The sequence below is a fragment of the Callithrix jacchus genome, chromosome 4 (assembly GCF_049354715.1).
Source record: "Callithrix jacchus isolate 240 chromosome 4, calJac240_pri, whole genome shotgun sequence".
In the NCBI taxonomy this organism is placed as follows: Eukaryota; Metazoa; Chordata; class Mammalia; order Primates; family Cebidae; genus Callithrix; species Callithrix jacchus.
Genome location: NC_133505.1, coordinates 35,495,211 through 35,516,962, shown reverse-complemented (window position 1 = coordinate 35,516,962; position 21,752 = coordinate 35,495,211). Strand labels below are relative to the sequence as shown.

At 47.5% G+C, this 21,752-nt stretch overlaps 1 protein-coding gene across 35 annotated transcripts; it reads left to right on the top strand.

Moving 5' to 3' along the window:
• Nucleotides 1-570: 570 nt before the first annotated feature.
• Nucleotides 571-20,771, top strand: MDC1 (mediator of DNA damage checkpoint 1). 35 transcript variants are annotated; one of them, XM_078368510.1, is made up of 16 exons: nucleotides 1,285-1,437; nucleotides 1,590-1,808; nucleotides 4,275-4,413; nucleotides 6,016-6,396; nucleotides 6,483-6,558; nucleotides 7,156-8,597; nucleotides 8,751-8,816; nucleotides 9,148-9,237; nucleotides 12,951-13,172; nucleotides 13,850-13,917; nucleotides 14,593-17,313; nucleotides 17,397-17,516; nucleotides 17,644-17,826; nucleotides 18,053-18,178; nucleotides 18,268-18,378; nucleotides 19,956-20,771. In XM_078368510.1, exons 3-16 carry the CDS (start codon nucleotides 4,275-4,277, stop codon nucleotides 20,121-20,123), a joined length of 5,913 nt encoding a protein of 1,970 aa, XP_078224636.1. In that variant the 5' UTR covers nucleotides 1,285-1,437; nucleotides 1,590-1,808; the 3' UTR covers nucleotides 20,124-20,771. The 35 variants fall into 35 exon arrangements, with proteins under 35 accessions (XP_078224627.1, XP_054110801.2, XP_078224636.1 ...); XM_035297436.3 differs by having other exon boundaries at nucleotides 12,951-13,742; XM_078368508.1 differs by having other exon boundaries at nucleotides 9,145-9,237.
• Nucleotides 20,772-21,752: the final 981 nt, after the last annotated feature.

Here is a 21,752-nt window from a genome sequence, read left to right as displayed (position 1 = left end):
AAAGTCATTGTTAATTCACATTCGATGACACACAGATACATGTATTTCTAAGTTGCCTTCTAAATAAGGGAACATCAACTTGTATAAGCCCCTCTCTACCCACGTAAAATATAACTTATGTTTTAGGGAAGTAACAGTTATTTTGTGGAAGTAGAAATAACCCAAAATACAGAATTCGATAACCTGTTTCAATTTGTCTCTAGGACAAATTAAAGGAACCTAGGGAAGTCCTTTAACTTTGCAGGGATTCAACTCCTCATTTGTAAAATCTGCTTATTTGACTGTTGTGGAAAGAATTGAGATAACGAACCGAAAGAACTTTAATGAATTATACAAATGTTATAGTTACCATTTTCTTAATGTCTTATTGTGAGATAAAAATGGGCCGGGTGCCGTGGCTCACGTCTGTAATCCCAGCACTTTGGGAGGCCAAGGCGGAGGATCACCTGAGGTCGGGAGTTCGAGACCAGCCTGACCAACGTGTAGAAACCCCGTCTCTACTAAAATTACCCGGGCGTGGTGGCGCATGCCTGTAATCCCAGCTACTCGGGAGGCTGAGGAAGGAAAATCGCTTGAACCTGGGAGGCGGAGGTTGAGGTGAGCGGAGATCGCGCCACTGCATTCCAGCCTGGGCAACAAGAGCGAAACAACGTCTCAGTGATTTTTATCATCCTTCCCTCGCCTCTCGAAAGGTGAGCACAACCTTTAAAGATAGAGAGCAAACCAGTTTTCTCTGTTCGCCTACAGATCTTTACTTCAGGATATTGGATTTAAGAAAATGATCTCAAAATGTCCGTCAGAGATAAATTCCCAGGAAGAAATGACATGACTTCTACTACAAACCAAATCAAAAGGAAATGAAATTCCATTGCAACAAGGAGTAAAATGCCACGCCTACGGGCTGTTCTCCAAGCTGCAGCCTCCAGCCACGACTGCAACCCGCAACCCACTTTCATTTCTCATGAGTCAGCGGTCACCATGTCTAGGAGGACCGAGGAAGGGCGCTCTGGCCGTGCCAGACACATCAGACGTCTATGGCACAGCCCCTCTATCCGTTGCCGGCAGCTGGCGCCAGACTCTCTGGTCTCGGTTTGGAAAGCAGCGCGGGAAGTGGGTGGTAGGCGGGCAAGCGGGAGTGCGTTGTCCCTTGGAGCTGCCCAATCGAGGCGCACTACTCTGTGGGCGCACAGCGGCCCTCAATTACCGTCTCACCTAACTGATTTCAGCATCCTGGGAGACCCCTCCCCTTTGAGCCGTAAGGGGGTGGAGAGGGGGCGGGGCTCCGAGTATGCCTCCGCTCGGCTGGCTGGAACTTGCAGCAGGGCTGTGAAAGACAGTAGCAGGAGCCAATCAGCGAGTCGGCTCTTTTTCGGCGCGTGCACTCGCTCCACCCGGGTCGCGACCGTTACTGGTGGCGCGCGCGGGGACTCAAAATAGGTGAGTTCTAGGGGCTTCGCCCACGGCTCCCCGGGAGCCATCTTGGCTTTCCCGGAAAGCGGAAGGGGCATGCCTTGGGTGTGACTGGGCGGAGGTGACTTGGAAATTCGCTTCTCGGACTTATCTTACCTGACGCCCCGCCCCGAGTTTAGGTATGAAGACACAGGGAGACGTTGGGCCACCAGGGAACCCACTGAGGTGTGGACCAAAGATGGTGGCTAATTGAATTGGAGCCAAGCGTGGTGGGTGCCCGCTGAGTTGGCCTGTCATAAGGACGGAGTTAACCGCAACCTCCGCCTCTCGGTTTCTCAGTGGAGCGTCCTACTTTCCCTACCTGTCAACAGTTTCCCTCTAGAGTGGCATCTTTTCAGGTGAATTCTATTTATGCTATTTTGTTTCCATCTCCTTTCATTTGTTCCTTCATCAGTAGGCTCGGTGATGAGCCTTCCCGAGGGCAGGGTTGGTTATGTTTGGTTCACAGATATATCCTGAATACTTAAAACAGCACTAGGTACACCATAACCGTTGAATGAATATGATGGACCCTAGGGGAAAGACACAGCTTCCCTAATCCAGTCCTGGAGCCTGGTGCGAAGGCAAAAATGGAAAGTAATTGTTCCAATATAGTGAGAGATCTTAGGGTAACCACAAGTCCATTGACCACTGTGGAACAGTGAGGATACACCAGGAACACCAGAAAGCAGGGAAGACGCCAGGGAAGGCTTTGATTTGAAAGTGACATTTTAGGCTGGGCGAGGTGGCTCACACCTGTAATCCAGCACTTTGGGAGGCCGAAGTGGGTGGATCACCTGAGATCAGGAGTTCAATACCATCCTGGCCATCATGGTGAAACATCGTCTCTACTAAAAATACAAAAATTAGCCGGCGTGGTGGCGGAAACCTGTAATCCCAGCTGCTCTGGAGGCTGAGGCAAGAAAAGTGCTTGAACCCAGGAGGCAGAGGTTGCAGTGAGCCAAGACAGTGTCACTGCACTCCAGCCTGGGTGACAGAGCGAGATTCCGTCTCAAAAAAAAAAAAGAAAGTGACATTTGAACTGAATCTTAAAGGATAAGTAGAAGTCGGACCAGAAAACTAGACGAAAAAAGGCCAAGGAATGAAGACGTAAGGGACAAGAAGATGTGGGGGACAAGAACAGTGTGCTTGGAGATTGGGGAAAAAGTTTGTGTCTTTTGGGGGTGATGGGGCAGGCATTACAAGATGTAAAGTTCAGCTCATGGAAGGTCTTGCTAGGAGTTTAGGTCTTATTCTGTGGGCATGAAAAGCCATCAGAAGATATTAGAGGAGAGACATTATTTGGGTGATTTGGGGCAAGTCTTAACCTTATATATGCTTATTTATATGTTTCAAGGAGATCTGAAAGTCAGAACCCAGCTGTGTTGCAGTTTCTTTATCTGAAGAAATGGAAGATAATAATACCTATTTTGTGATGTTCTTGTGAAGATTAAATGAGTCAGAGTCAGTATAAAATAATTAGAACAGTGCTTGACACATAGGAACCCTCTATATATTTCATCTTTTGTTACCATTTTTTGCAATTGTATCTGATCATACTGAGGTGGTCTGGTGAAGTATAAAAAGCATGGGCTAAAAAAGAAAAATGGTGGGGCACGGTTGCTCACACCTGTAATCCCAGCACTTTTGAAGCCAACGTGGGCAAATCACCTGAGGTCAAGAGTTCAAGACCACCCTGGCTAATATGGCAAAACCCCAACTCTTCTAAAAATAAAAAAATAGCCAGGCATGGCGGCTCATGCCTGTAGTCCCAACTACTTGGGACGCTGAGGCAGGAAAATGGCTTGAACCCGGGAGGTGAAGGTTGCAGTCAACAGAGATCGTGCCACTGCATTCCAGCCTGGGCAACAGAGCGAGACTCTGTATCAAAAAAAAAAGAAAGAAGGAAAAACAAAACAAAAAGAAAAAGCATGAGCTTTGCAGCCAGAAGCACATTTATTCCTGTTCACTTAACCTGCTGGGATATCATGAGCAAACTATTGAATATATTTTTAGCATTAATTTCCTAAGTGCCTGCCTCATATGCCTACTATGCCTGACCATAAGACAATGCCCAACACATGCTTTGCATGTATTAGCAGAATAGCATTTTTCAAATTGTGGGTTGCAACCCAGGAGTGGATAGTGAAATCAATTTAGTAGGTTACAAATCAGCATTTAAAAAATATAAAACAAAAATAAAAGAAGGATAAGTATCAGTGTATTGTTCATAGTAAGGCTAAACATTGTTTCTCAAAACTTGTTTCTATAAACAAGCAAATGTTTGCACCTATTTGTGTGCTTGAGACCTTAAAATATTTCTTACTCTGTGTCATGGTCAAAATACGTTTTAAGAGCCAGGCCCAGTGGCTCATGCCTGTAATCCCAACACTTGGGGAGGCCGAGGCAGGCAGGTCACTTGAGATCAGGAATTCAAGATGAAACCTGGCCAACATGGCAAAAACCCGTCTCTACTAAAAACACAAAAATTAGCCAGGCATGGTAGCAGGTGCCTGTAATTCCAGCTACTCGGGGGAGGCTGAGGTGTGAGAATCGCTTGAACCCGGGAAGTGGAGGTTACAGTGAGCCAGAGATTTTACCACTGCACTCCAGCCTGGGCAACAAAATGAGACTCCCTCTCAAAAAAAAAAAAAAAAAAAAAATGTTTTAAGTGCTTCAGAAGGTTAACAACAGAAAGATTGGTGGAAAGAGAAACATCAGCCTTCATTATGATACAGTTTACTCCCCAGTTTTCAGTCTAATAACCCTGATGCTGTTTGTGTGACCCAGTGATGAGGATAATTGATAATGTGTATCCTTCCCAGATGATGGAGGACACCCAAGCTATTGATTGGGACATTGAAGAAGAGGAGGAGACAGAGCAATCCTGTGAATCCTTGGGGTGTAACTTGGAGCCAGTAGGGCGGCTACATATCTTTAGTGGTGCCCATGGACCAGAAAAAGGTCAGGGGGTATTAGATGCTGAAGTATTGGTACAGGTCTTTTGTTTTTGGGGGAAGGTATTTGGAGGGTTGCACGAAGCTTATATATGTTTCAAAGATATGTGAATTTTTTTTTAAATGAATGGAAGAGATGGGGCAATTGAGTTGATTGTTCCAGGCTACTGCTCTAGACTCACTGGAAATGACTTTCCTTTGGTAAGAAAAGATTAAGAGATTGAAATGAAGCTGGTGCAGTGTAATTACACATGTAATTCCAGTTCTTTGAGAGGCCAAGGTGGAAGGATCACTTGAGACTAGGAGTTAGAGACCAACCTTGGTAGCATAGCAAGACCCTGTCTCTACAAAAAATTTATAAATTAACCAGATATGAGCCGGGCGCGATGGCTCACGCCTGTAATCCCAGCACTTTGGGAGGCTGAGGCGGGCAGATCACCTGAGGTCAGGAGTTGGAGACCAGCCTAACCAATATGGTGAAACCCCATCTTAAAAAAAAAAAAAAAAATTTAGCTGGGTGTGATGGTTTGCATCTGCAGCCCCACCTACTTGGGAGGCTGAGGCAGGATGATCTCTTGAACCCAGGAGTTCAAGATTACACTGATCTATGATCATGCCACTGTACTCTAGCCTGGATGACAGAATGAGACACTGTCTCAAAAAAAAGATTCAAATAAAATCCAATTGTGTTCTCTGGAGATGGATGATAGTGATGATTGCACAACAGTGTGAATGCACTTAATGCCACTGAACTGTACACTTAAAATTATTAAGAAGATAAATTTTAGGGCCGGGTGAGGTGGCTCACGCCTGTAATCCCAGCATTTTGGGAGGCGGAGGCGGGTGGATCACGAGGTCAAGAGATCGAGACCATCCTGGTCAACGTGGTGAAACCCCGTCTCTATTAAAAATACAAAAAATTAGCTGGGCATGGTGGCACGTGCGTGTAATCCCAGCTACTCAGGAGGCTGAGGCAGGAGAATTGCCTGAACCCAGGAGGCGGAGGTTGCGGTGAGATGAGATCGCGCCATTGCACTCCAGCCTGGGTAACAAGAGTGAAACTCCGTCTCAAAAAAAAAAGATAAATTTTGTGTTCATGTGTATTTTATAACAGTAAAAAAAAAAAATTCACCGGGGCACAGTGGCTCATGCCTATAATCCCAGCACTTTGGGAGGCCGAGGCGGGCAGATCACGAGGTCGAGAGATTGAGACCATCCTGGCCAACATGGTGAAACCCCGTCTCTACTAAAAATACAAAAAAGAAATTAGCTGGGCGTGATGGCGCGCTCCTGTAGTCCCAGCTACTCGGGAGGCTGAGGCAGGAGAATTGCTTGAACGCAGGAGGTGGAGGTTGCAGTGAGTGGAGGTGGCGCCACTGTACTACAGCCTGGCGCCTGGTGATGGAGCGAGACTCTGTCTCAAAAAAAATCCAGTGTGCATAGATAGGGTATTGCATATACTCTTTCAGTGCCTAGATGTCCTAAGGCCTTTTATTTTTCTAATGCATGTGGAGGTCTTGAGTGAATAGTAGGGTACCTAATAGACACCTTTTCCTAATGACAGGCCAGGACTCTGACCTTGGAACTTATCTACCTCTCTAATTCTTAGATTTCCCACTACACCTTGGGAAGAATGTGATAGGCCGAATGCCTGGCTGCTCTGTGGCCCTGCCCTTTCCATCTATCTCCAAACAACATGCAGAGATTGAAATCTCAGCCTGGGACAAGGCACCTATCCTCCGAGACTGTGGGAGCCTTAATGGTACTCAAATCCTGAGGCCTCCTAAGGTTTTGAGCCCTGGGGTGAGTCACCGTCTGAGGGACCAGGAATTGATTCTCTTTGCTGACTTGCCCTGCCAGTACCATCGCCTGGATGTCCCCCTGCCCTTTGTCTCCCGGGGCCCTCTGACTGTAGAAGAGACACCCAGGGTACAGGGAGGAACTCAACCCCAGAGGCTTCTGTTGGCTGAGGACTCAGAGGAGGAAGTAGGTAAGTTTTGTCTATTGGCAGGGTGAATGAGGAGACAGGGACGATGAGTGTACAGTTGTCAACTTGCTCCTTTCTATTCTTGACAGATTCTCTTTCTGAAAGGTGTGTGATAAAAAAATCAAGGACAACATCTTCCTCCGTGGGAATGATAGTTCCAGAGAGGTGAGTGCCAAAGAGTTAGATACCTGAGTCTTCAAAACGAGGAACAACCAGGGGCTGGAGGATCAGTCTCTAAGAAAGATTGTTATCATGGAGTTGGGGCTGAGAAACCATATGTATTCATTCGCTTAGCTGAATTTTTTTTTTTTTGAGATGGAGTTTCACTCTTGTTACCTAGGCTGGAGTGCAGTGGCGCCATCTCGGCTCACCACAGCCCCCACCTCTTGGGTGTAAGCAATTCTGCTTCAGCCTCCGGAATAGCTGGGACTACAGGCACGTGCCACCATGCCCAGCTAATTTTTGTATTTTTAGTAGAGACGGGGTTTCACCATGTTGACCAGGATGGTCTCGATCTCTTGACCTCGTGATCCACCTGCCTCAGCCTCCCAAAGTGCTGAGATTATAGGCGTGAGCCACCATGCCCAGCCCCACTCAACTGAATTTTTATGGAGCACCTCTGATGTGCCAAGTGGAAAACAAATTGCTGGAAACACCAGAAGAAATACTACCTTATGTCTGCCCTCAAGGAGCTTACAGTTGAGTTGGGGTATCCCTTCCAGGGAAATAAATTCAATAGACTCTCTTTTCTTCCCTTCACAGTGATGAAGAGGGGAATTCCCCTGTCCTGGGTGGCCCTGGGCTGCCTTTTGCCTTCACTTTGAACAGTGACACAGTTGCAGAAGATCAGCAACCAGCCACAGAGGAGGCCTCCTCAGCTGCCAGAAGAGGTGCTGCTATAGAGCCAGAGCAGTCTGAAGCTGAAGTCACAACTGAAATCCAGCTTGAAAAGAATCAGCCTTCAGTGAAGGAGAGGGACAATGACACAAAAGTCAAGAGGGGTGCAGGGAATGGGGTTGTTTTAGCTGGGATGATGCTGGAGAGGAGCCAACCTCCTGCAGAGGACAGTGACACAGATGTGGATGATGACAGCAGGCCTCCTGGAAGGCCAGCTGAGGTCCATTTAGAAAGGGTTCAGCCTCTTGGCTTCATCGACAGTGACACTGATATAGAAGAAGAGGGGATCCCAGCAACCCCAGCTGTAGTTCCTATGAAGAAGAGGAAGATCTTCCATGGAGTTGGTATAAGGGGTCCTGGAGCACCAGGGCTGGCCCATCTGCAGGAGAGTCAGGCTGGTAGTGATACAGATATGGAGGAGGGCAAAGCCCCACAGGCTGTCCCTCTGAAAAAAAGCCAAGCTTCCATGGTGATCAATAGCGATACAGATGATGAGGAAGAAGTCTCAGCAGCGCTGACTTTAGCACGTCTGAAAGAGAGTCAACCTGCTCTATGGAACAGAGATGCAGAAGAGGACATGGCCCAACCTGTGGTCCTTCTGCAGCGAAGCCAAACCACCACTGGGAGAGACAGTGACACAGATGAGGAGGAAAAGCTCCCAGTGGAAAATAAAGAAGCTGTCCCCAAGGGTCACACAAAGATTAGAGCCCTTTTTAGAGCGCATTCAGAAAAAAACCAACATTCTTTTAGGGACAGTGATAAGAGTGTGGAAGCAGATAAGAGTTCACCTGGGATCCACCTGGAGAGAAGCCAAGCCTCCACCACAGTGGACATCAACACACAAGTGAAGGAGTCAGCCATGGTGCCTATGCAGGGGACAAATCAAACAGATGTGGAAGCAGGTGGGGGACGAGAAAAGCTGCTTGTGGTATCTCTAGAAGAAGCCTGGCCTCCTCCACATGGGCTCTGTGAAACAGATGCAGAGGAGGGCACCTCCTTGGCAGCCTCAGCAGTTGCAGATGTAAGAAAGAGCCAGCTTCCAGCAGAAGGGGATGCTGGGGCAGAGTGGGCAACAGCTGTTCTTAAGCAGGAGAGAGCTCTTAAGGTGGGGGCCCAAGGTCAATCACCTGTGGCACAAATGGAGCAGGACCTCCCTATCTCAAGAGAGAACCTCACAGATCTGGTGGTGGATACAGATGCTTTAGGGGAATCCACCCAGCGACAGGGAGAGGGAGCCCAGGTCCCCACAGGAAGGGAGAGAGAACCACATGTGGGTGGAACCAAGGACTCTAAAGACAACTGTGATGGTGAGTGCTGCCCTTTCTTCCTTCCTTGACCTCTGAAATAAACCAGGGTTCTAAGAGCTGGGGTTGGGGAGAGAATGGTAGAGATTAATTAAGGAGTTTAGTGTCAGGTATGATTTTTTTTGTAATTATCTATCTTATATTCTTCCCTACCAGATTCTGAAGATCTGGACCTACAAGCTACCCAATGCTTTCTGGAGAGAAAGAATCAGAGCTTAGAAGGTGAGGACTTTGGTGTTATTTGTTTGAATCCTAGTACCAGTGGGAGCTGGGAGATTAGACTGATTAGATTAATCCTTAAAAGCTGAAGGCTTGGCCGGGTGCGGTGGCTCACACCTGTAATCCCAGCACTTTGGGAGGCTGAGGTGGGTGGATCACGAGGTCAAGAGATCAAGACCATCCTGACCAACATGGTGAAACCCCATCTCTATTTTAAAAAAAAAAGAAAGAGGAAAAAAAAAGGTGAAGGCTAGTGTGGGTAGGGTAGGAGACCAGGAATGGGACCCTGCAGTACTATGGAGATGTCCTTAGGCCATCTCTTCTTGTATAGCAGTCCAGAGTATGGAGGATGAACCTACCCAGACCTTCATGTTGACTCCACCCCAAGAACCTGGCCCTTCCCATTGCAGCTTCCAGACACCAGGTACAATAAACTCTTTCCTCCTCTGTGCCCCCAATTTTACATTCTTTCTTTTTTCCCCCCTTCTATTGCCTAGGCTGGAGTGCAATGGAACAATCTTGGTTCACTGCAATCTCTGCCTCTTAGGTTCAAGGGCTTCTCTTCCTTCAGCTTCCTGAGTAGCTGGGATTACAGGCATGCACCACCATGCCCAGCTAATTTTTGTATTTTTAGTAGAGATGGGGTTTCACTATGTTGGCTAAGCTGGTCTCGAACTCCTGACCTCAAATGATCTGCCTGCCTTGGCCTCCCAAAGTGCTGGGATTACAGGCGTGAACTACCGTACCTGCCTGCATTCTTTCTTGATTTGCCTTCCTACATGTTTCTTTCATACTCTTGGATTACAATCAGCTATCTGTATATGCAAGTTCGCATCTGTGAGTTCAACGAACTGCAGATTGAAAATATTTAGGGACTAGGCTGGGCAACAGAGAGAGACCTGATCTCCACAAAAATGAAAAAATTAGCCCAGCATGGTAGTGAGCACCTTAGTCCAAGCTATGTGGGAGGCCAGGATGGGAGGATCATTTGAGCCCACCCTGGGTTTCCCTCAACCCCCACCCCCAATATCTGTTAAAAACACACACACATACACACACACACACTGTTGCAGCACTATTCACAATAGTCAAGATATGAAATCAGACTAAATGTCCATCAACAGATGACTGAATAAAGAAAATGTAGGCCAGGCACAGTGGCTCATGCCTGTAATCCCAGCACTTTGAGAGGCCAAGGTGGGTGGATCACCTGAGTTCAGGAGTTTGAGACCAGCCTGGCCAACATAGTGAAACTCTGTCTCTACTGAAAATACAAAAATTAGCTGGGCATGGTGGCAGGTGCCTATAGTCCCAGCTACTCAGAAAGCTAAGGCAGGAAAATCACTTGAACCCCAGAGTCAGAGATTGCAGTGAGCCAAGATCGTGCCATTGCACTCCAGTATGGGCAACAATATGAGACTTCATCTCAAAACAAAAAGAAAATGTATGTATAGGCTGGGTGTGATGGCTTAAAATACAAAAATTAGTTGGGCATGGTGGTGTGCACCTGCCTTGTGCACCTGAGATAGGAGGCTCCAGGAATCCCTCCCAGTCCCTCCCAGCTGGGACTACTCAGGAGCTGAGGTAGGAGGATTCCTGGAGCCTTGATGCAGAGGTTCCAGTGAGCTGAGATCACACTACTGCACTCCAACCTGGGCAACAGAGTAAGACTCAATGTCAAAAAAAAAGAAAATGTGTATACATACGCAATGGAACAGTGTTCGGCCACAAAAGAGAATGAAATCCTGTCATCTGCAGCAATGTGGATGAGCCCTGAGGACATTATGTTAAGTGAAATAAGTCAGCACAGAAAGGCAAATAGTGCATGCTCATTCATATGTGGGAGCTAAAAACATGAAACATGGATCTCATGGAAGTAGAGAGTAGAATGGTGGTTACTAAAGGCTGAGAATGGTAGAGGGATAGGACACATAAAAAGATTGGTTAATGGATACAAAAATACAGTCAGGGCTGGGCACAGTGGCTCACACCTATAGTCCCAGCACTTTGGAAGGCTGAATCGGGTGGATCATGAGGTCAGGAGTTCATATGGTGAAACCGCATCTCTACTAAAATACAAAAATTAGCCGCCTGTAATCCTAGCTACTTAGGAGGCTGAGGCAGGAAAATTGCTCAAACCCAGGAGGTGGAGGTTGCAGTGAGCCAAGCCCATGCCACTGCACTCCAGTCTAGACAACAGAGCAAGACTCTGTCTCAAAAAAAAGATACAGTCAATTGAATGAATAAGTTCTAGTTCCACAGTAGGGTTACTATAGTTAATAATTTATTGTATATTTCAAAATAGCTGGAAGAGATTTGGTATGTTTCCAATACAAAGAAATGATAAATGTTTGAGATAGTGGATATCCCAGTTGTCTTGGTTTTATCATTGTACGTTGTATGCACAGGTCAAAATAATACAGGTACCCCATAAAAATGTACAATTATAGGGCTGAACGCAGTGGCTCACGCCATTAGTCCCAGGGGGGCCTGAGGCAGGTGGATCACAAGTTCAGGAGTTCCAGACCAGCCTGGCCAACATGGTGAAACCCCATCTCCACTAAAAATACAAAAAATTAGCCAGGCATAGTGGCAGCTAATTACAGGAAGTACTACTTCCTATAATTCCAGCTACTCAGGAGACTGAGGCAAAAGAATTGCTTGAACCTGGGAGGCAGAGGTTGCAGTGAGCTGAGATCACACCACTGCACTCCAGCCTGGGTGACAGTGTGAGACTCTGTCAAAAAAAAAAAAAAAAAAAAAAAGATTATTATGTGTCAACGAAAAGAAAATGTGGTATATATACACAATGGAATACTATTCAACCTTTAAAAAGAGGGGAATTCCAGCCGGGCATGGTGGCTCATGCCTATAATCCCAGCACTTTGGAAGGCCAAGGTGGGCGGATCACGAGATCAAGAGATCAAGACCATCCCAGCCAACATGGTGAAACCCCGTCTCTACTAAAAGTACAAAAAATTAGCCAGGCGTGGTGATGCGTGCCTGTTGTTCCAGCTACTCGGGAGGCTGAGTCAGGAAAACCGCTTGAAACCAGAAAACAGAAGTTGCAGTGAGCTGGGATCGCATCACTGCACTTCAGCCTGGTGATAGAGCGAGACTATGTCTCAAAAATACAAAAAATTAGCCAGGCACAGTGGCACATGCTATAGTCCCAGCTACTGTGGAGGCTAAGGCGGGAGGATCTCCTGAGCCGAACAGCTGGAAGTTGCAGTGAGCCATGATCATGCCACTGTACTCCAGCCTGGGTGACAGAGTGAGACTCTGTCTCAAAAAAAAAGAGAGGAAGAGATTACTCAGGGAACTCTCATATTAAGCTATGATGTTTCTCTTTTTTCATTTCTTTTTTTTTGAGACAAAGTCTCTCTGTCACTCAGGCTGGAGTGCAGTGGTATGATCATAGCTCACTACAGTCTTGACCTCCGGGGTTCAAGTGGTCCTCCTAACTCCCAGGTAGCTGAGACTACAGGACTACAGGTACCCGCCACCACGCCTGGCTAATTTTTTGTAGAAATAGGGTTTTGCCATGTTGTCCAGGCCAGTCTTGAAATCATGACCTCAAGCAGTCCTCATGTCTTTGTCTCCCAAAGTGCTGGGATTACAGATCAAACTAGCATACCCACCCAAGGCTATGACCTTTTTGAGAGAAACAGCGAAGAGCAGTGGCTCACACCTGTAATCCCAGCACTTTGGGAAACCAAGGCAGGCGGATCACGAGGTCGGGAGATCGAGACCATCCTGGTTAACACAGTGAAACTGTCTCTACTGAAAATACAAAAAACTAGCCGGGCATGATAACATGTACCTGTAGTCCCAGCTACTTGGGAGGCTGAGGCAGGAGAATTGCTTGAACCTGGGCAGCAGAGGTTGCAGTGAGCCAAGATTGCACCACTGCACTCCAGCCTGGGCGACAGAGTGAGACTCCGTCTCAAATAATAATAATAAGTTATAGCTACCACCCTTATTCCCAGCTTTGTTTTAATTACCTGTTTAGATTTATTATTCATGAGTTTATCTTAATCCTTTCTCAATGTATTTATTATTTCAACCTGTACCTCTCTTTCCCTCCTCCTCTCCTTCTCCTTCTCTTTCTTTCTTTTTCTCTCTTTTTACTTCCAGGTAGCCTAGATGAACCATGGGAGGTCCTGGCTACACAGCCATTCTGTCTGAGAGAGTCCAAGGACTCTGAGACCCAGCCTTTTGACACCTACCTTGAGGCCTGTGGATCTTGCCTGTCTCCACCTAGGGCAATACCAGGAGACCAACATCCAGAGAGCCCAGTCCACACAGAGCCAATGGGGATTCAAGGCAGAGAGATGCAGACTATGGATAAAGATATGGGTATACCAAAAGAAACAACAGAGAGGATGGCCCCTGAGAGAGTGCCATTGGAGAGGGAAACTGAGAAACTGATGCCAGAAAGACAGACAGATGTAACAGGAGAGGAAGAATTAACCAGGGGCATGCAGGACAGAGAACAAAAACAGTTGTTAGCTAGAGACAGTCAGAGACAAGAATCTGGCAAAAAGGGGGAAAGTGCAAGTCCTAAAAGAAATAGGGAGAGTTCAAAGGTAGAAATTCAGACATCTGAGGAAATACAGGAGAAAGAAGTAGAGAAGCAGACCCTTCCAAGCAAAACATTTGAGAGAGACGTAGAGAGACCAGTAGCAGACAGAGAGTGTGAGCCAGCTGAGTTAGAAGGGAAGGTGCCCAAAGTGATCCTGGAGAGAGGCACACAGAGGGGGGAGCCAGAGGGAGGGAGCCGGGACCAGAAAGGGCAGGCCTCCAGCCCAACACCAGAGCCTGGGGTGGGGGCGAGGGACTTTCCAGAACCTGCCTCAGCCCCCATACCTTCTGGGAGCCAGTCAGGTGAAAGGGGATCCCCAGTGAGCCCCAGGAGGCATCAGAAAGGTAAGTGAAGGCGGAGGGGAACCCAAGATGGTACACAGGCTTCATGATAACCCCTGAGCAACCAACTGCTTGGAACTCAGCCACCTTTGTGTTTACTTTCTGTCTAGGCCTGAATTGCAAGATGCCACCTGCTAAGAAGGCTTCCAGGATCAGAGCTGCTAAGAAAGCTTCCAGGGTGAGAGCTGCCTTTTCTACCTCCTCCTACTCCACAAGTCTTCTCTATATCCTCTCAATTCTCCCTCACCTAGCCTCACTTTAATCTATTCCTTTCTTATTATTCAGTTTTCTTCCATTTTCATCACTCCTTGAATGGCTTTTGTTCCTTTATCTTTGGCACCCGTTGTTTTCCATAACTGTTTCCCAAGTTGTATCTTCTATCTGACTCAAAAGAAAGACCCTTTTTTCTTGTTTCTTCTTTCTTTGCCCCAGCCATCCTTTTCATTACCATCCTCCATGTGTGGAGAACACTATAGTAGCATTATGGAGACAGGTCTGTGGGAAAAAGGTAGCTTCCCAGGTAGTTCCCAGTCTAATGGAAGAGAGATCATCATCAGAAAGGGAAATCCAGTGAGCATATCTTTTTTTTTTTTTTTTTTTTTGAGACAGTCTCACTCTGTCACCCAGGCTGGAGTGCAGTGGTGGGATCTTGGCCAGGCTGGTCTCTAACTCCTAACCTCAGGTGATCCACCTGCCTCAGCCTCCCAAAGTGCTGGGATTACAGGCGTGAGCCACTGTGCCCAGCCAAAATCCAGTGAGCATATCTGACCATAAACAAGTTATCAAGAACAGTATCCAAGTTGTATCTCTTTTCTCCACTTCCCGTCCATCACTTGCTTCTGTTTCTCCCTAGGGTGATCAGGAATCTCCAGATGCTTGTCTGCATCCTACAGTGCCTGAAACGTCAGCCCCACCCCTAAAGCCCCTTAACTCTCAGAGCCAGAAACGTCTTGCACCTCAGCCCCTTCTTTCTCCCTTTCCACCTTCTATCGAGCCAACCATTCCTAAGACCAGGCAAAATGGGAATCGGGAAGCTCCAGGGACTCCCTTGTCCTCAGAGCTGGAGCCTTTTCATCCAAAGCCTAAGATCATAACTCAGAAGTCCTCCAGGATGACACCCTTTCCAGCTACCTCAGCTGCCCTTGAGCCCCAGCCTTCCACCTCCACAACCCATCCAGACACTCCCAAGCCCACATCTCAGGCCACTAGGGGCAAGACAAATAGGTCCTCTGTCAAGACCCCTGAAACATTTGTCCCCACAGCCCCTGAGCTCCAGCCTTCCACTTCCACAGACCAGCCTGTCACACCTGAGCCCACATTTCAGGCTACTAGGGGAAGAAAAAATAGATTCTCTGTCAAGACCCCTGAAACAGTTGTCCCCACAGCCCCTGAGCCCCACCCTTCCACCTCCAGAGACCAGCCTGTCACTCCCAAGCCCACATCTCAGGCCACTAGGGGCAAGACAAATAGGTCCTCTATCAAGACCCCTGAAACATTTGTACCTACAGCCCCTGAGCTCCAGCCTTCCACCTCCACAAACCAACTTGTCACCCATGAGTTTACGTCTTGGGCTACTAGGGGCAGGACAAATAGGTCCTCTGTCAAGACCCCTGAATCAACTGTCCCTGTAGCCCCTGAGCTCCCACCTTCCACCTCCACAGACCAGCCTGTCACCCCTGAGCCCACATCTCGGACCACTAGGGGCAGGACAAATAAGTCCTCTGTCAAGACTCCTGAATCAGTTGTATCCACAGCCCCTGAGCTCCAACCTTGCACCTCCACAGACCAGCTTGTCACCCCTGAGCCCACATCTCAGACCACTAGGGGCAGGACAAATAAGTCCGCTGTCAAGTCCCCTGAATCAGTTGTATCCACAGCCCCTGAGCTCCAACCTTGCACCTCCACAGACCAGCTTGTCACCCCTGAGCCCACATCTCGGGCTACTAGAGGAAGAAAAAATAGATCCTCTGTCAAGAACCCTGAACGAGTTATCTCCACAGCCCCTGAGCTCCAGGCCTCCACCTCCACAGACCAGCCTGTCACCCCTGAGCCTACATCTCAGGCTACTAGGCGAAGAAAAAATAGGTCCTCTGTCAAGACCCCTGAAACAGTAGTCCCCATAGCCTCTGAGCTCCAGGCTTCTGCCTTCACAGACCAGCCTGTCACCCCTGAGCCCACATCTCAGGCTACTAGGGGAAGAAAAAATAGGCCCTCTGTCAAGACCCCTGAAACAGTTGTCCCCATAGCCTCTGAGCTCCAGGCTTCTGCCTCCACAGACCAGCCTGTCACCCCTGAGCCCACATTTCAGGCTACTAGGGGAAGAAAAAATAGGTCCTCTGTCAAGACCCCTGAAACAGTTGTCCCCATAGCCTCTGAGCTCCAGGCTTCTGCCTCCACAGACCAGCCTGTCACCCCTGAGCCCACATCTCAGGCTACTAGGGGAAGAAAAAATAGGCCCTCTGTCAAGACCCCTGAAACAGTTGTCCCCATAGCCTCTGAGCTCCAGGCTTCTGCCTCCACAGACCAGCCTGTCACCCCTGAGCCCACATCTCGGACCACTAGGGGCAGGACAAACAGGTCCTCTGTCAAGACCCCTGAATCAGTCGTACCCACAGCCCCTGAGCTCCAGGTTTCTGCCTCCACAGTTCAACCTGTAACCCCTGAGCCTACATCTCAGACCACTAGGGGCAGGACAAATAGGTCCTCTGTCAAGACCCCTGAATCAGTTGTCCCTATAGCCCCTGAGCTCCAGCCTTCGACCTCCAGAAACCAGCTTGTCACCCCTGAGCCCACATCTAGGGCCACTAGGGGCAGGACAGATGGGTCTTCTGTCAGGACCCCTGAACCAGTTGTCCCCACAGCCCCTGAGCCCCTTCCTACAACCTCCATAGACCAGCCTGTCACACCTAAGCCCACATCTAGAGCCACTAGAGGAAGAGTAAATAGGTCCTCTGTCAAGACTCCCAAACCAGTTGAACCAGCAGCCTCTAATCTTGAGCCTCTTATCCCCACAGACCTGCCTGTCACCCCTGAGGCCATAGCTCAGGGTAGTCAGAGCAAAACACTGAGGTCTTCTATAGTAAGTGCTGTGTCCGTTCCTACCACCCTTGAATTCCAGTCCCCTGTTACCACAGATCAGCCTATTTCCCCTGAGCCTATTCCTCAAGCTAGTTGCAGCAAGAGGCAGAGAGTCATTGGGAATCCTGGCTCCCTCAAAACTCCCATTGACCATAAGCCTTGCTCTGCACCCCTGGAAACTAAATCCCAGGCCTCAAGGAACCAAAGATGGGGAGCAGTTAGAGAAGCTGAATCCCTTACAGCCATTCCTGAGCCTGCCTCTTTCCAGCTTCTTGAGACACCAACTCATGCCTCCCAGATCCAAAAGGTGGAAGCAGTAGGTAGATCTAGGTTTACCTCAGAGCCCCAGCCTAAGGTCTCTCAAAGCCGCAAGAGGGCTTTTGCTACCACGGATTCACCACCACTTCAAAAACAGCCCCGAAGAGAAGTCTCCCAGAAGACAGTGTTTCTCAAGGAAGAGTTAGAAGATACTACAGAGAAGCCAGGGAAAGAAGAGGTGAGGAGAAGGCTGGGACCACAAAGCTGGGAAAAAGGGCTTCAGGGCTCTGAAACTCCCACTAAGATTTTTCTCTATCTCAGGATGTCATGACTCCAAAACCAGGCAAGAAAAAGAGAGACCAGGCAGAGGAGGAGCCCAATAGCATACAGAGCCGCAGCCTCCGACGGACCAAATTTACCCGGGAATCAACAGCCCCCAAAGTAAGAGACAAGGGCATGAGACTTTGTGGGAGACAGAGATGAGGGGAGGATACAAGGAGACCTCGGGGACTGTAGAGATGCTGATGGCATAGGTTGCTGTGACCACCTCAGGCCAACCCTTCCACAGGTGCTCTTCACAGGAGTGGTGGATGCCCAGGGAGAGCGGGCCGTGCTGGCACTGGGGGGAAGTCTGGCTGATTCAGCGGCAGAGGCTTCCCACCTGGTCACTGATCGAATCCGCCGGACAGTCAAGTTCCTGTGTGCCCTGGGGCGGGGAATCCCCATTCTCTCCCTGGACTGGCTGCATCAGGTGAGAGGCCAAGAGATGATGACAGACCAATATAGTGACAAGACTGCTCATGTAGCACCCTAGAAAATGGTAGGGAGGAAGAGGAGTTACAGGAAGACAGAGACATTAGTGAGGCAGGAGCCTGAATTTATTTAAAAGATATTTTGTGAGCTCTCTATAAATGCTAGGCAGCAGAGCTGGGTGAGGGGCTGGGCTGAGTTTTGATGCTGACTGCTGCCATCCTTAGTCCCGCAAGGCTGGTTGCTTCTTACCCCCGGATGAATATGTGGTGACTGATCCTGAGCAAGAGAAGAACTTTGGCTTTAGCCTTCAAGATGCTCTGAGCCGGGCTCGGGAGCGAAGGCTGCTGGAGGTGAGAGGCTATCTTTTGATTGGTGCTTCAACCCTCCCTCCAGTGCTTCCCAACATACATCTACTGCCTCCACCATTTCTTTCTCTTAGGGCTATGAGATCCATGTGACCCCTGGAGTCCAGCCACCACCACCTCAGATGGGAGAGATCATCAGCTGCTGTGGAGGCACTGTCCTACCCAGCATGCCTCGGTCCTATAAGGTATAGTTAGGATGCTCTGGGTCTGGGTGAGGTGGCAGTGGCAGTTAAAGAGGTGGCTGGAATGGCAACGGTTGGGGGGGGAAATGGAGGTACAGAAAGGAATATAGAGTAGAGAGAGGGTGGGGGAAAAACCTATGGTATAGAAAGGGATAGGAATGAGGAGAGAGATCTGCTGATACCCCTAACAATCATCAATCAGCAGCTTAGTTTAGATTACATTACATTTGCTCCATCTATCTCTTTTTTCCTTTGATTTTCTTTGCCGAAGTATTTTCTTTTTTTTATTCTTTCTTTTTTTCCTTTTTTTTGCTGAAGTATTTTAAAGCAAACTGCCAATATTATATTATTTCTTCCTACATACTTAAGTATACATATTTAAGAAATGTGTACATTTTATTTCATAATCACAGTGACATTATTGATCCAAAACAAAATTAACAATAGTTTATTGATTATTTGCTCACACTCCATTAATAAAATGTCTCCCGGCCAGGCGCGGTGGCTCACGCCTGTAATCCCAGCACTTTGGGAGGCCGAGGCCGGTGGATCACCAGGTCAAGAGATCGAGACCATCCTGGTCAACATGGTGAAACGCCGTCTCTACTAAAAATACAAAAAATTAGCTGGGCATGGTGGCGCGTGCCTGTAATCCCAGCTACTCAGGAGGCTGAGGCAGGAGAATTGCCTGAACCTAGGAGGCGGAGGTTTCGGTGAGCCGAGATTGCGCCATTGCACTCCAGCCTGGGTAACAAAAGTGAAATTCCATCTCAAAAAAAAAATAATAATAAAATAAAATAAATAAAATGTCTCCTGTTGTCTGAAAAATGTCTCTATACAGTTGTTCAAATCAGGATTCGAATAAGGTCCACATACTGCCACATCTATTACCCTCTGAATTCTCTTTACTCTAGAGCATTCCTTAACTCACCCAGCCTTTATTATACCATCAATTTCCTGCAGAAACTGGGTCACTTTTCCTTTAGAATGTTCCTCAGTATGGATTTTTGAGTTTGCCTCCTTGTTGTATCTTGTTCCTCTGTGTTCCATATTCCTGGAAATTGTAGATAATTGTAAAAGCTTGAATAAATTGATTTCATCTTTCTAGCAAGAGTATTTCTTTCTTTTTTTTTTTTTTTTTTTGAGACTGAGTCTCGCTTTGTTGCCAGGCTGGAGTACAGTGGTGCTATCTCTGCTCACTGCAACCTTCCCCTCCTGGATTCAAGCGATTCTCCTGCCTCAGCCCCCAGAGTAGCTGTGACTACAAGCATGCGCCACCACACCCAGCTAATTTTTGTATTTTTAGTAGAGACGGGGTTTCGCCATGTTGGCCAGGATGGTCTCCATCTCTTGACCTCATGATCCACTCACCTCGACCTCCCAAAGTGCTGGGATTACAGGCATGAGCCACCATGCCCAACCTCTAGCAAGAATATTTTATAGACAGTTTGCAGTATGCTTCACGTGGCTTCATATTAGGAGGTACTATTTTAGTGATACTAAGACTGGTTAGTGGGTCCAGAACCCATTTTTAGGATTCTTTTTCACCCCTAATTTTGTTTTTGCTCTGTCTTCCCCAGCCTCAGAGAGTTGTGATCACATGCTCCCAGGACTTCCCTCGATGCTCTGTTCCACGACGGGTTGGGCTGCCCCTCCTCTCACCTGAGTTCCTGCTGACTGGAGTGCTGAAGCAGGAAGCCAAGCCAGAGGCCTTTGTCCTTTCCCCTTTGGAGATGTCATCCACCTGAGACCTCCACTACCCTTTTACCTCCATTAAATAAAATATTAGAAGATATTTGGAAGAAAGAACTTAGGACGTTAGAAAGGATTGGGGTATATTGATATGACTTGTCCTGGAACATAGGGTGGGACCAGAAATATTTATGAATAAATGAAAAGATAAGGCAATTGGGACCACAGAGTTTTTGTTTTTTTTTTTAATGGCCATTTTATTTTATCTCTACTTGTATGTTTTTATTTGTATAGATTTAGGGGCTACAAGAGCAGATTTCTTGCATGCATTTATTAAATGGCCATTTTAAAATGAGCTTGTTTCATGCTCAGATGTCTTAAGTGGCAGCTATCTTTAGCCAGACTGTTATTGCTTGTTGGTACTCACGGTGTCCTACCTCCTATTTGGAAACCATCTCTATTGTTTTCTTACTGGGATTCTTACTTTGGGGTCAGGAACTTGAAGGGATGCTTAGAGTGAGTAGATATGAAAGTCCAGTTATAGAGTGCTACTCAAACATTTTTCTCTCTCTCAGTCTCTGGGAGGATCTTTAGCTTTGACTTTGGGCAAGCCTCTGTACTTTTCTGGCCTGCTTTTCCAGAACTTATAAAATTAGACCTTAGGCTTGACCTCTGTGATAAATAAATATTCACTCTGTGCCTTATGTTGTAGTGCAGTTTTTAAAAATGTCTAGGTCTCAAGACAAAGTCAGGGACTTATATTTAATTCATCATTATCTTCTATTTAGGGCAAATTATATAGCATTTCTTAAATTTTTTTTTCTTGAGACAGGGACTTAACTCTGTCACTCAGGCTGGAGTGCAGTGGTGCTGTCTCAGCTCAGTGCAACATCCACCTCCTGGGTTCAAGCAATACTCCCACCTCAGCCTTCCAAGTAGCTTGGACTACAGGCACCCACCACCATGCGCAGCTAATTTTTAATATTTTCTCTTTTTTTTTGTATTGTTTGGTAGAGACGGGATTTCACCAGATTGGCCAGGCTGGTCTCGAACTCCTGACCTCAAATGATCCACCCACCTCAGCCTTCCAAAGTGCTGGGATTACAGTAGAGCCAACATGCCCAGCCAAATTGGGATGTGGAGAAATTAGAATCCTTACACATTGCTGGTAGGAATGTAAAATGGTTTGGCCTCTATGGTAAACGATCTGATGGTTCGTCAAAAAGTTAAACATCTGGCCAGGCACAGTGGCTTACACGTGTAATCCCAGCACTTTGGGAGGCCAAGGTGGGCGGATCACTTGAACTCAGGAGTTCAAGACCAGCCTGGGCAACATGGCAAAACCTTCTCTACCAAAAATACAAAAATTGGCCTGGCATGGTGGCACATGTCTGTGGTCGCAGCTACTTGGGAGGCTGAGAGGAAAATCGTTTGAGCCCAGGAGGTCAAGACTGCAGTGAGCTGAGATTGAGCCACTGCACTTCAGCCTGGGCAGGAGAGTGAGACCTTGTCTCAATAAAAAAAAAAATCCTGGTTGTGGTGACTCATGCCTGTAATCCCAGAACTGTGAGAGGCCAAGATGGACAGATCACCTGAGGTCAGGAGTCCGAGACCAGCCTGGCCAATGTGGTGAAACCCATCTCTACTAAAACTACAAAAATTAGCTGGGTGTAGTGGCATGTGCC